The 13916-nt window shown below is 41.2% G+C and overlaps 1 protein-coding gene across 4 annotated transcripts in view; it reads left to right on the top strand.

Annotated features, from left to right (window-relative positions):
* BTBD10 (BTB domain containing 10) overlaps positions 1 to 13916 on the top strand; it is a 48722-nt gene that overhangs the window by 7972 nt on the left and 26834 nt on the right. The window contains exon 1 of one of the 4 annotated variants that reach the window (XM_032791818.2): positions 2764 to 2784. The exons of 2 other annotated variants lie outside the window; for them this stretch is intronic. In XM_032791818.2, the coding sequence (XP_032647709.1) occupies positions 2780 to 2784 (5 nt within the window). In that variant the 5' untranslated portion in view covers positions 2764 to 2779. Of the gene's footprint in view, positions 1 to 2763; positions 2785 to 6450; positions 6603 to 13916 lie in introns of those variants that run through there. One more of the 4 variants, XM_075065186.1, reaches the window with a different exon arrangement.

Raw genomic sequence — 13916 nt, 5'->3', positions numbered from 1 at the left:
TTCAGTTCAGACTACCGCACAGCTTCTCTCTGTGGTATCAACGCTGTTTTTTATCTTTTGATACGTTTCTCCTATGACCTGGTCTTATTAGAGCAGTAAGAGCTGAAAAATGTCATTTGGACTGGCATAAACTTGAACAAAAAAGCTGATGCAGACAGCAATTTAGATGAGTAAAAATAACATCTGTACTTACACTAGCTATGATTTAAAACAATTACAGTGGCAAAAATCCTCATTCTTTAGGGCGTCACCTGTTTGCTAACTGTGGTCAGGAAGTAATCACTTTCCCCATGGTATAGGAAAGCCTCAGGCATTGTAGAGTTTTTCCTGTCTCTGAAGCATCCAGTTAAGGACAATGCAGGATCCTGAGGAAAATTCCTGTGTAAGAGGTTATTAATTATGTGTTACATTGAAACATTATATTACAGTATATGATTGGGGGCACGGGTAGGTTGGGCTTTCTTGGTGATGACATAGCTGCACACTGTCTCCCGGTGGTACAGAGATCTAGTATCTCAAACTTACTCACAATCCCTATGTCTGTTACATTAAATGAAAGGAGAGAGGGAATGTTGATGGAGAGAACAAAGATGAACGTGGTGCGAGAGGTAAGGGAGGATGAGGAAACTGAAGGAGAAAAGGCAGATTTTTAAATTGCTCCTTTCCCTCTAGAAATTTGGCTGCCACTTCAGCTGCAGTTTAGTCCGTTTGGCCTCTTTTGCATCACTTTCCAGTGTAAAAGTTAAATTGAGAGCTGTTTAATATTCAAACGTAAATTTTTATAAAAATTTGAAATTAACTGCTGCATACTTATTCTGATAGGGTAGCTGGCTTGAGCTGGAGGGTAGGGTGCCAAGGCTAGGATATTTGCTGGCATGGCTGTGTCAGTCAAGAGTGTGAAGAGGCACGATCTCTGATGACACAGCTGTAACACAAGAAGCTCCTAGTATAGACACAGTTACACTGGGCTGGTAAATCTGTGCTTTTATGGGTATGGCTTGTGTTGCTCAGGGGGTGGTGTAGATTTACTATACTCATACAAAGCACAGTTTTGTTCTATTTCTGTATGTGCTCTGAGCGCTTTGCTGGTAAAGTATACTGGCATACTTATACTTGTAAAATTCTCCTAGTGTAGATATAGTCTAGAATAGTGATGAGTTAGAATCCCCCACCCCCTGTCAGGGATGCCACCAGATGTATTTGAGTTTCACTGAGCCTGCCTGCTCTGCTATCTTGGGCTTGCTCTCCCTGTTTTGCTGAATCAGGCTCTCGGCCTCTGGAAGCGCGCGCGCACACACACACAGATAGGGACTCATCAGCTGTAGAATTGCACAGAGTCTGCAAGCAGCTCTCTCTCTGGAAAGATTCAGCTAGGAAATTGCTCAGCACTCAAGTGCACACCCCCTTTGGGGGAGTAAACCCAAAATAATATTGTCTTGCGGTGTATAGAAAAGTCTGCACAGTGCAAGTTCATAAAAATTCACCCTCTCCCTCAACGTGGAGAGAGAGATGCATAGTTTCTTGCCTCCCCCTCTCCCCCTGATATGAATTACACAAACTGGGTTATGTTATAAACAAGAAATAAGTTTATTAACTGTAAAAGGTATAAAAGGTACATTTTAAGTGATTATAAGGGATAGCAAACAGAAGAAAGCAGATTACTAAGCAAATAAAACAAAACATGAATACTAAGCTTAAGATCTTAAAGAGACTGGTTTCAAGAAATAATTCCTCACCCTAAATGTTGCTTGTGAAACAGGTTGCAGAAATTCTTGAAGGTTAGCTACCCTGCTTGCAGCTTAAATCTTCAGGTATCTTATTCACAGACCAGATGGATCCCACTTCCAGCCTGGGTTCAGTACTCCATTCCCTTTCCCTTTGTCCTTGTTCCTTAGGTGTTTCCAGCGGTCATACTGTGTGGGGATTCAGTGAAGAGTGAACCAAGATCTAGTCGCTCCCCAGCCTTAAATAAGATTTACATAAGTTGGGAATCTTTTGTTTCCCAGTCTTGATCTCCCCCTCCTTTTAGTGGAAAATTACTAGAAGTCCAAGGTGCTGTTTAGTACCATGTGACAGGACCACCTGACCTATTAGTGTCACCACAATGTCTCAGGATGCCATTTAGGAAGGAGAGAGATTAGTGTATTCAAAGTCTTATTGTTTCTTCCTAATGGCCCATCAAAGCTGTTGTGTGGTGGGTATCTCACAAATACTCATCCATACATAGTCAATATTCCTAACTTTAGATACGGAAATGATACCTACATAAAACTGGATAATCACATTCAGTAAATTATAACCTTTCCGACGATACCTTACAAGCCCCATCTTACATCAAATATATCTGTTATGCCATATCCATATCATAAGCATATTTCCATAAAGAATATGGGGTGTAAAGTGAGCAAGTAATTTGGAAAAACAACATTAACAGTACTTATGGCAGGAATGCTAGAGTATATAGGGTATAAGTGTTCTTAGCACCATGTCATGCTCAGAACAGATCTAAATGAGACAGGCTTTCATCAATGATGGGGAAACAATACCTATGAATAGGGGTATTAGTGTTCTGGCCAAATTCTAGTGTATGTGACTATTTACGCTTCTGCCTGCCTGCCTAAATTCCTTGTGTAGTTTCAACTGGAAAAAGTACTCTTTACTTCCTGTCTTAAACTACACAGATACATTATTGCTAAACTTGCTGCTTATCATTCCAGAAGTGAGCCCACATTAATAATGGAATCAGTGATGCTGACAGTTTGTATCAATTCAAGGTGAAATGCGGTATGTAAAAAGATCTTTTATTTATTAAATACTATTTGGGAGCTGAAAATATATGGCATGCTGCACCTATGAATTAACATTAAATAATGCTTTAGATTACTACTAAATTCACCATCAGCTCATACAGAAACGGACAGTATCATATCCATTTTTTTCTGAGGCTGAACTAGATTGCAGGTTCCTTTATTAAGCACCAAAAACATTGCTGTTTGATAAATGGTAAATACGGTAATGACATACATAATTTTAGGTTTGTTATGAAATAGTCACATACACTTCATGTTTTGGCCACCTAAATTTTCAGTTAACATATAAAATGAGTCACTGAGCTCTTTTACTGCTGCAGTAACTTAGCATCCCCTAACACAGGGCTGGGGAAACTTTTTGGCTTAAGGGCCACATCGGGGTTCCGAAACTGTATGGAGAGGCAGGTAGGGAAAGCTGTGCCTCCCCAAACAGCCTGGCCCCCATTCCCTATCCGCCCCCTCCCACTTCCCACTCCCTGACTGCTCCCCTCAGAACCCCTGACCCATCCAACCCCCTCTGCTCCTTGTCCTCTGACTGCCCCCTCCCGGGACCCCCTGTCCCTAACCGCCCCAAGGACCCCACTCCCTATCCAACCTTCCCTGCTCCCTGTCCCCTGACTGCCTCGACCCCTATCCACATCCCCGCCCCCTGGCAGGCCCCCTGGGACTCCCACGTGTATCCAACTGCCCCCTGTCCCCTGACTGCCCCCTGGGACCCCTTATCCAACTCCCCTGCTCCCCGCCCCCTTATCATGCTGCTCAGAGCACCAGGGCTGGCAGCCACACCACCGTGCAGTCTAGAGCACTGAGGCAGGAGGTTGCAGTCCTACCACTCAGATCACTGGCAACATGGTGAGCTGAGCCCGCGGGGGAGGAGGGACAGCAGAGGAGGGACCAGGGACTAGCCTCCCCAGCTGGGAGCTTAAGGGCCTGGCAGGACGGTCCCATGGCCGTAGTTTGCCCACTTCTGCCCTAATAACTAGACAAATTTAAGATATTTTTTTTCTTCCTGCCTCTTTGGGCAGACACACATTAATTTGTTTATCTTGACATGTAATTGTGAATCATGAGAGGTAGCAGTTTCAGCTGCTGCTTTAACCAGGTTTGACACTGATACTGTCAAAATGCTTTTTACTACCGAAAACTTGAATACTCTTGCTTCTATGTTTGCTTTGTGTGCTATACAGAGATGTTATGATGATTTGTAGGATATGCGATAATTCTCTTGGTTTCACAAAGCTACAATTTCAAAAGTCAAACTGCTATGACTACAGGGCAAATTGCACCTTAGGCCCCTTTAGCTCTCTTGAATGCACTGCTTAGGTGACCTGCCTGGCTTCCTGTACCTCACTCAGGGTGTAACTGCAGTCAAACCACTCTTAGATGGGATTGCTGGGCTTCCAACTCCTCGATTCAAAGACGCAACTTGGTTTTGAGATCTGCAGTGGTTTCCATTCGAGAACCTGTGATAGTATTAGTTTTCAGTGATATAGAAACAGGATCTTCAAAACAAAGCATTATTTATTTGTTCCTCAAAGGTATGAAGTGTGTACAGCACAGGGTAAAATCAATAGGGCCTACACGCATGGGGCTTACACTTTAAACCTTCCTTTCCAGCTTTGTAAGTTCGCCTCAGCCCAGCTAACTGTCTCTGTCAGGGAGAAACAGCCTGTCCTGTGGCAGCAGGCTCCCTGTCTTTGCGTTTGTCAGTCCGTTAGCTTTCACTGATACAACTTGCGTAGCCTTTGGCTGCTCACTCAGCCCCTCCTTATTCTAGCATCTATGACATTTGGGGATCATCTTTGATCCTAGGTTCAGCTGTGGGAAGGAGAAGCCATTCTGGCCTGGCTGAAGCCAGAGGCTTTTTTTTTTTTTTTTTTTTTTTGATGGCACCCCCTCCCATTGTTCCCTCAAGGAACATTGTATGTGCCATTGTTTGGTTTCCTGTGGATTTCCCCCTTCACAGCATCCTTTGATTTAACCTCTGGTGTTCAGGCAGGTTAATATCAGGGCATATGATATTTATATTAAAAATTACATACAACTCCCTCCCTCATTCTTCACACCAACCATTGATTTTTGTTAGTCTGTATGTTTGGTGAAGAAATATATGGAGGAGTTGTTGAACATTTAAGATACTAAGACCTCAATCCTATAAATGCTTATGCATGTGCTTAACCATGTGTTTGAGTGATCCCATTGAAGTTAAAAGCTTAAGCACATATCTTAAGTACTAATAATGGTGCACGCTAATTAAACAGCAAGCTGAAAAAGATGATCTTACATATATTAAGTAGTTTTTCCAGTAAATATTTTTAGAACTATTTGTTCTTTTCATTTGTTAGAAATGGACATTACAAATTAGAAAACATAATTCACAAATTAATTTAAAAATTAATTGTGCTTTTCCATTCCTCTGCACTAACCGAATTCTGTCTTCTGAATTCTTAACTAACTCTGTCCAAGAGTCTTGTGTTTTACTGTTTGTCTTTATTGGAAGTTTTTCCAAGCAACGAGACATTTTAAATTCTTCTTGGGCAATAGAAACTTTTTGACATTCTCATTAGTTTTGAGAGTAATTTTTCATTATTAAAATATTTAAAAGATGAAACTTGAATAACAGTGAAAAGGCAGAGGAAGACAAGATCACAGAATATTCAGCTTAATCTGGCCAAATCAATGTAGCAGATTCTTTCTGAAATAATTTTCTCTAGGTTTTCCATATCTTATGTAGACTAGAAGTAAATTATGTTAACTGGTTACATGATTGGTAAAGCATGTCCTTCTAATGGCAAAGAATTACTTGATTGATTGGAAAACTTTGCAAATCTCTCTAGAATGTATTGTCTACTCTAGATGTAGCTTGTTTTATGTCACTTATTTTGGATTGACTGTGTGTTTTATCAGTTATAAGTTTAATGTTCTACCTAAAAGTGCTCTTAATGGATGAGTCACATGCAAAACCATTTCTCAGTTTGAGAAACAATTTAAGCATGCAGGTTTACAAAGTCTTTACTTTAAGATATTCACATCTAATTCTTATGTCTGTTCTAGAATTTATAGGATTTTTCAGTATATTTAACATTTAAATAATTCTTTCTGATGGGATTTTGAGCATAGGCTATAATGTCACTATTTGCTAACTCTGAAGTTGGTGCTTTTAATTCTGTTTCAGCTAGATGAACAGTTAACTGTTCATTAACTGTTAGACGATAACATTTTATACCTAAGAAAATCCAAATCTATTCCTATTCAAGGATTTCTGTAGTAGACAAATGGTTTGTTTCTGAATTATTAACTTTATGTAATTAAAATTATATTGAAGAGTGTTTCTACTGTGCTTGTAACATCTAATTAATAACCTTTTGTCTGCACACAATGGAATAAATTAAATCAAATTTAAAGTTATTTACTAAATTATATAGGATTACACTTATAATGAAAACACAATTTTAGTGTTGGTATCAGCAGGCCAGGTAGAAGATATAAGCTCTGTTTTGCACCATGGATACTGAAGACTATAAAAACTAGAATATACTGTATTCATTAATATAAACTAACAAAGAGCACTTTGAATTCTTAATCTTTCTTTCTGTATGGCATTGTTAAAGATCGACACTGCTCTTTTAATGTAGGTTGAGTGCTGCATGTGTGCTTTTCAGAGCAATAGTGTGAGAAAGCTTACAGTGGGATGGCAGGACGGCCTCATCCTTATGACAGTAACTCCAGTGATCCAGAGAATTGGGATCGGAAATTGCAAAATAGACCCCGTAAGCTTTGTAAACATTCAAGGTAGGTGCCATATATAATCTATCGCATCTCAGAGCTACAGTAAATCTCGTTCTAAAGACAACTGTATTTGGTTGTGGCAAGTCCTGTCATGAATGTGGGAGTTCTTCTCTTTTTAAAGCAACTCTAGTTAAAAATGTCACTTGAAAGCATTAGTTTTATTGAAACAATTATCAGTCTTCCTAATCTTCACTTGTATTTGTTTGTTTCTTAGTCTTCTCCAAATTAAATGAATTATGAATTCACTTAGTTGGTCACTTGTGATGTGGATACCTGAATAGTTGGGATGGATACCAGACAGTTTATTCGCTGGTAATTATTTCAGTGAGCTGGCACTGTTTAACAGCACACTTGGGGTAACTGCAGCTTGCTCATGGGGATGCATGAATATTTGCTTATATGAGTTTCATTCTTTGTGGCTCTTTGTTTGCTTAGCAAACTTGCTTGCTTTTGACTGCTAAATGAGTTCTTTACTAAATATTGATTTTTTTCAAGTTGAGATGCTTTGTAAATACTCAATTTGAAGATAGTTTAGGGAGTAAATTTATTTTTCAGCTGTTGTATTTAGAATAGAAGCTAAACGAGACAGTAGCTTAAGTTGCAAACATTTTGCTAGCAACATTTCTCTTCACATATGTGTCCAAGGATTTGAGCCGTTATTAAACATTACTGTAATTACACCTCACAACATTCTGCTCAGCTAGGTAAGTATTAGACTATCCATTTTACAGGTGGGGAAACTGATGCATTCAGTTGTTAAATGATTATCAAGTCACACAGCGATTCAACAGTTGAGCTAGAAATACAGTTCATAAGACCAGATTGTTATATTCCCATTATAATTTGCTAAACCTTCCTCCCCCAGTAACAGGATATTGCTGTATCAAATAACTTAAATTTACAATATAAAGTTTAATATTATGTTAGGAGATATGGAAGACATGCAATTGGCATAATTGTTTTTCAGCCAAATATGCATCTGGTAAAACAGTTGAATTAATATTTTTGAGCACTGATGTCTCTAAAATGAAGCATAAATTAAAGTAAGTTCAAGCAAATAAATGTTTTCTCTTAAAGATAGATAACTTGGTAGTGCTAAGTGCTCTACAGGTTATAGATCTGTATAATATGCCAAAAATATTCTAATGTACATTTTGAAGGGAAAACATTCAGACTAACATTTGACCATTGGATAATATAGCTAGCTTTTGGTAAACTTTGAAGGAGAAATTGACTTAATTGTTTCAGCTGACAGGAAATAACTTACATTGAAAAAGAGTCTGTGTCTTTGCCACATTGAGACTTTGAAATATATGAAAAGTAGTGTGTTAGGGAAAAGGACTGAATTACTAGAAAACAATGTGTGCGCCGTACAAAAGCTGAGCTAAAGAATAGAATTAGTATTTTTAGGTGATCAGTCTATGACTCTTAACTTACTGAATGCTCTTTGCAAAAGAAGAACCTAAAATCTGCATAGAGCTAGTGGTCGTAGAAAAATGCTTTTTAGGGCACAAACTTAAGGCTTTCACTCACAAGGCACAAGCTTGTTATGAGGATTGGGTACCACAGCCTCATTCATGTTGCACTTTATAGGATATACTTTACATCATGGTAGGGAAAAAATGTTTTGAGAAATTGCACATGGTAGTAATGTAACTAGACTGTATTCTAATCCATCTGAACAAGGGAGTAAAATTAAGGTTGCATGCACAGACAAACTGGCATTTCCTTATTTGAGTGTGTAACCAAGCACTTAGCATTTTTTATATAGTTTTTATATAGTTTTATGCAATTTACTAGGTGTTACTGTATGATCTGGAACTATTTGCAAATTGTCCTGCACAAGGTTGATAATTGGACAAGGGCTACATCAGAATTCTGTCTCTTTCACTTTGTGCCTTACTAAATGCAGCAAATGGAATGTCGGGAATGTTGTTGGGTTATTTTTTGAACACAGAGAGAGTGTAAAAAGAAAATGGCTGAACAGATTTTGCTCAAGTTTAAAATATGAAAATAAAAAGCCTACAGGAAGAACCCAGATCTGAAATGTTTCAGTCCCATAAGTGAAGTTAATGCCTGTGTGTTCCCTTTCTGAGCTCAGTATTCAGTTATGGTAGCTCATCACAGGGTACATCTACACTTCAAGCTGAGGGTATGATTCCCAGCTTGACAAGACATACTAGTGTTAACTCTCATGAAGCTAGGATGCTGCTGCTTCTGGGAGCCACGCAGAGCAGGGCAAGCCCCAGATTCCGTTCCCTGGTGGGAGCTCGAGGACCAAATTAAAACATCTGAGGGGCTGGATTTGGCCCCTGGGCTGTAGTTTGCTCACCCCTGCCTTAAGAGCAGAAATTTCATGGTGCTTTATGGACACCCAGATTGCAATCCTGCCAGAAGAGCGAGGTAATTGTGACTGTCTTGTGTGATGTTTTTCTAATGTAATTTTTTTTTTTTTTTGGGAATTGTCCAGTGTGACAGGATCCCTGGGGTACAACCAGGTACTGGGGTACTGCTGTGCCCCTTTAACTCTTCATCCTGAACTGTCTCTCAGAATGATTTGCTAGTGGCAGGCAGCAAAGTCAGCCACCTGCTATCATCACTTAGCACAACAGCATGTGGAGCCCCAGCTAAATTGCATTAATGCTCCCTGAGCCGTTCACAAATCACACAGAGAAAGGCACCAGCAAATCTCCCATGCCTCCAGCCTTGCACCCCCAGAATATACTGTCTGTCCCTGGTCAGAAGCCTGACCAGTATAAGTTCATTACCTAGTCTGCCTTTGGGTAATGATGTGGAGTGGACACATGCTAGCCTTTGTCAGCTGAGAATTCCCAAGCACTTCAACCAAAACACACTGTTTTAGATAAAATATAAAAACACATTTATTAACTACAGAAAGATAAACTTTAAGTGATTATAAGTGGTAGGCAGAAAAGGTCAGAGATAGTTACCAAAGAAAATAAAAGGTAAGCGCACAGTTTGAATCTTAAACCTTATTAGACTAGGTAGTATTTGGATCAAATAGTTTTTCTCACTCCACTGGATGTTGCAGGTAGTTTACAGTCCTTAATACACAGGCTTCCTCTTTAAGCCTGGGACCAGTCTCCTCAGTTCAAGTCTTTGTCTTCCTAGCATTCTTGTTGCTTCCAGCATCAGTGGGGGAGGAGAAAGGTAAAAGCATGATGCCACTGTCCCTTATTTTATATCCTCATTCCATGTATCTGGAAAACACTAGCCCAGACATTCTGGTGGACTTTGAGTCAGATTTGAGCAATTACCCATTGTGTGATGCTTGCACAGTTCTCTTACAGAATTGTGAATCCCTTGCTTCTAACTCCTCTGTCAATTAATGGTTGTTTAACACCCTCCTGGGTGTGGCTCACCGCTTTGCTGTCACTGGAGAACTAGTGATGGATGACTCCCAAACTTACAACATGTTTAAATGACAACTGTACAGCAAAGTCTCATAACTTCATACATGCTAATGATATACATATTTTGACAGAACAATGGGTTTCAGCAGAACATGACTTTTCATGTGACATCTTGCATGGCATGCTTTTTATGAAATATCACAACCATATATGAATGATGACTATGGGGGTTGTAAGATGCTACTTTGGGGTACAGTATGTCACACCAAGATAGGCTTTGAAAGTTATTGGGTGCCTACTGGATAGTGGAGTGGATGAATCTGACAACTCTGTATTCACTGGAGTTTGCTAATCAAGGATGCCACAGAAAGTTGTTGTGTTCTGGGCTGCAGTACTGAGTCCGGACATGGAAAGAAGAAGCATTTGGAAGGACAAATTGAGGCTGTTTGGTTAGGAGCAGGAAGTTGGGATACGGAGACCTCAGAGAAGGCATGAGGGATATTGAGTGCCCTCTCTCTCTCTTGTAACATAATACTTGGTATATATGGAAAAGGGGAAATAGATATTCAGACTCTTGCCCATCCTATGGACAAGGCATCTACAGGATGAGTTGCTGCCTTCTTTACTCTGTTGTAGAGCTCTGGCTTGTTTTACTTCTGGGGGAATTCTACACCACTGCACACAAGCAGAATTAATGTGCTGCACAGAATTCTTTTTCTCAGCAGAAAATGCATTCTGCTGAGAAGTGCTAGAGTTATACCTTTTGCCCACCAGGTGCCACAGTGGCCCCAGAACAGAGAGCAGCAGCTCCTAGGTGGGAGCAGCCCCAGCAGCAGATAGGGAAGAGAAGAGGCTGCATTTCTCACAGTGCCCTGTCTGTGGGGCCAAGTCAGGAGGCACAGGGTATGGAGGGACAGACAGTGTGGGGCACATGGAGCTGCTGGGGAGTTACAGACTAGAGTTCAGAAGGGCTAGTTGAGGGGACATTCTGGGATGGAGCTCAATGGGTGTGCAGGGACAGATGGGAATTGGCGGAGAAGGGGTGCAGGCCCCCATGGGGAAGGGTTGCTGAGGGGGGGCATAGGGCCAGATGGGGTAGATGAGTGCAGGGATACATGAGGGGAAGGGGCTGGCTGAGTGAGAGTGCAGGGACACATAGGGATGGGGGGGGAAGGGGTGCAGAGGCGTGAGGATGGGGGAGGAGGGGTGGCTGAGTGGGGTGCAGGGACACATGAGAACAGAGGGGAGTACAGGGACACATGGGGTTGGGGCAGATGTGCCTGATTGAGAGAGGCTAGGGGTCAGCCAGGGTCTGCATGGGGAAGGCTTCCTAACAATCTCCTCTCCCCACAGACCCCCCCCCCCCCCCCGTTTGCAAAAACAAACAAACACACCCTGTTCAATAGCTCTCCCACCCACAACCCAACAACTCTCCAAGTTAACACTCAGGCTCTTTCCCAGCAATTACTTGCCTCTCCCTCAGCTCCTCTGTTACTCCTGACTCTCCCCAAGTCTTTGCACTGCTTTTGAAGGGTGCAGGAAATACATTTCTGTATTGTAGTTTAAATTAATTATTACTCAAAGTTCTGTATTAATTTGCCTAGTAAGGAATCTATTTGTCCAAAAAGGATTCAGGAAATGTGGGTTTTTTTTGGTCTGTATTGTTACAGACATACTTACTGACAGGTATTTTTAAACAAATTACCAAAGTAATTGAAACTGGCTTGATTGTATTGTATTATTTTCATGAGTAAAATATGCAGAATTTTAAAAAGTGAGCAGAATTCCCCCAGGTGTATTGTTTAAGCAGCAAACAGGTCTAATTTTGGAATCCGTCAGTGGCTATAGATTCTTAAAAATACTGATTGGGCCGGATCACATTTGCTAAGTGAATCAGTTCTGAGTCGGTTGACCTAGATATTGAGTGTCTCTACCAGATGTATGACTTAGGAAGTGCTGTTGACTTACAAACAGAACATAGTAAATAATTTGCAGATCCAGTCTGTGCCACTTTTAAACTTGTCTAGCTCATAAATCTTGGGCTGAGAGGTTGTTCAGATTGCATCCAAAGCATTTAGACTGGACTCCATGACGAACCCATAGTGGATAACATCAATAGAAATTGTGCTGTGAGGAATCAAGCAGGCTAACAATTCCCTGACATGATGTGATGGCAGATGGAACTGTTGCGGTCTCTAAAGATGAATGAGTGAAGAAGTGTTCTGAAATGAAGTCTCTCAGTACTGAACCAGTTAGTATGTCTACAGCGGTCTCAAAGCAGAGAATGTCCAGTACTGTTGGATGAGAGGCTCTGAAGGGTGGTGGTCTTGTAAACTACTGTAGGCATTCTTGATGTGAATGAACCTTCCCCTTTACTGTCTTGAAATTGGCTATCAGATGAGGGAGAGGCTAGTCTGTCCTACAAACTTTTGCCAGCAAAAGCTGTGTCATGGGTGTAATGAGGGCTGATTTTTTGATGGACATGATTGTGCCAGCAAAAGCCCCTATAGTCAGGGCTGGCACTTCCATTTAGGCGACCGTCGCCAGGATTTGGGAGGGCGGCAGACTGCTCTGGTGGACCTCCCGCAGGCGTGCCTGTGGACGGTCCGCTGGTCCCGCGGCTCCGGTGGCGGATCCACAGGCACGCCTACGGCAGGTCCACCGGAGCCGTGGAACCAGCGGACTGTCTGCAGGAATGCCTGCAGGAGGTCCACCGGAGCCGCAGGACCGGCTAGCCGACCCTGTGGCTAGGGCGCCAAAAACCCTCGCGCCACTCCTGCCTATAGTGGACACGGTTCAGACTGGCAAAACTTCACTTTTGCATGTTGCACTAGGGGAGGGAGTCTGGAACTATGCCAGCAAAATTAAGTTTTACTGGTATAAACTGCATACACACTAAATGTGCATTGCCAGTCTAGCATACGTATACCAGCAAAGTGCATCTACTGTAGATCTGGTCATAATGCTGGGAGGAATGGATGTGCAGAGAGCTCTTATCCATGTCTATCACAAATCCCAGACTGAAGAGTCACTGAACCACTAGGGAACACTACATCTTTAGTGGTGGACACTAACTCCTTCACCAGCCATACTTCCAAAGAAGGGGTTGACTGAATGGTATTTTCCCTATGGACTGCTGTCACAACAACTAAAGTCTTTCAATATTCATTGTGCTGAGACGAGACCAAAATGAGAGGGAGGAGTACTGGAAATGACCCTTCCCATGGGCAAAACAAAGACCTCTGAGTGTATTCTAGAATATATATATGAAGGTGAGCATCTTCTAATATGTAGACTGTTGAAATATGCCCAAACTACCCTGGATCGGGGGGATTATACTTCATATTTTTTGTCATGGGTAAAGTGACTCAGTCCCTTAAGATCTGTGACTAGATAATTTGGCACTGATCTTCTGCTGACTGTAGATAGGATAGACACTGACGAGCATGAGGTTTCTGCATCTTTTGGAAGATGAGTAAGAGGATGGCACTAGGTTTTGGAGAGAAATGGAAGAGAGGACCCACTGAAAAGTATTAAAAATATATTGAAATTTAATGTAGCCATTTGTTTGTTATAGATAGGATACAGCAGGGGTCGGCAACCTTTCAGAAGTGATGTGCCGAATTTTCATTTATTCACTCTAATTTAAGGTTTCATGTGCCAGTAATACATTTTAATGTTTTTAGAAGGTCTCTTTCTATGTCTATAATATACAACTATTGTGTATATATAACTGTTGTATATAAAGTAAACAAGATTTTAAAAATATTTAAGAAGCTTCATTTAAAATTAAATTAAAATGCAGAGCTCCCCAGACCGGTTGGCAGGACTCCAGCAGTGTGAGTGCCACTGAAAATCAGCTTGCATGCCGCCTTTGGCACATGTGCCATAGGTTGCCTACCCCTGGGATACAGGCTCAGAAGCAGTACTTGGTGCAGCACAG

Source organism: Chelonoidis abingdonii, chromosome 4, assembly GCF_003597395.2.
Source record: "Chelonoidis abingdonii isolate Lonesome George chromosome 4, CheloAbing_2.0, whole genome shotgun sequence".
In the NCBI taxonomy this organism is placed as follows: Eukaryota; Metazoa; Chordata; order Testudines; family Testudinidae; genus Chelonoidis; species Chelonoidis abingdonii.
The sequence above is the reverse complement of the archived record's forward strand: the minus strand, read 5'-3'. Positions and strand labels throughout refer to the sequence as shown.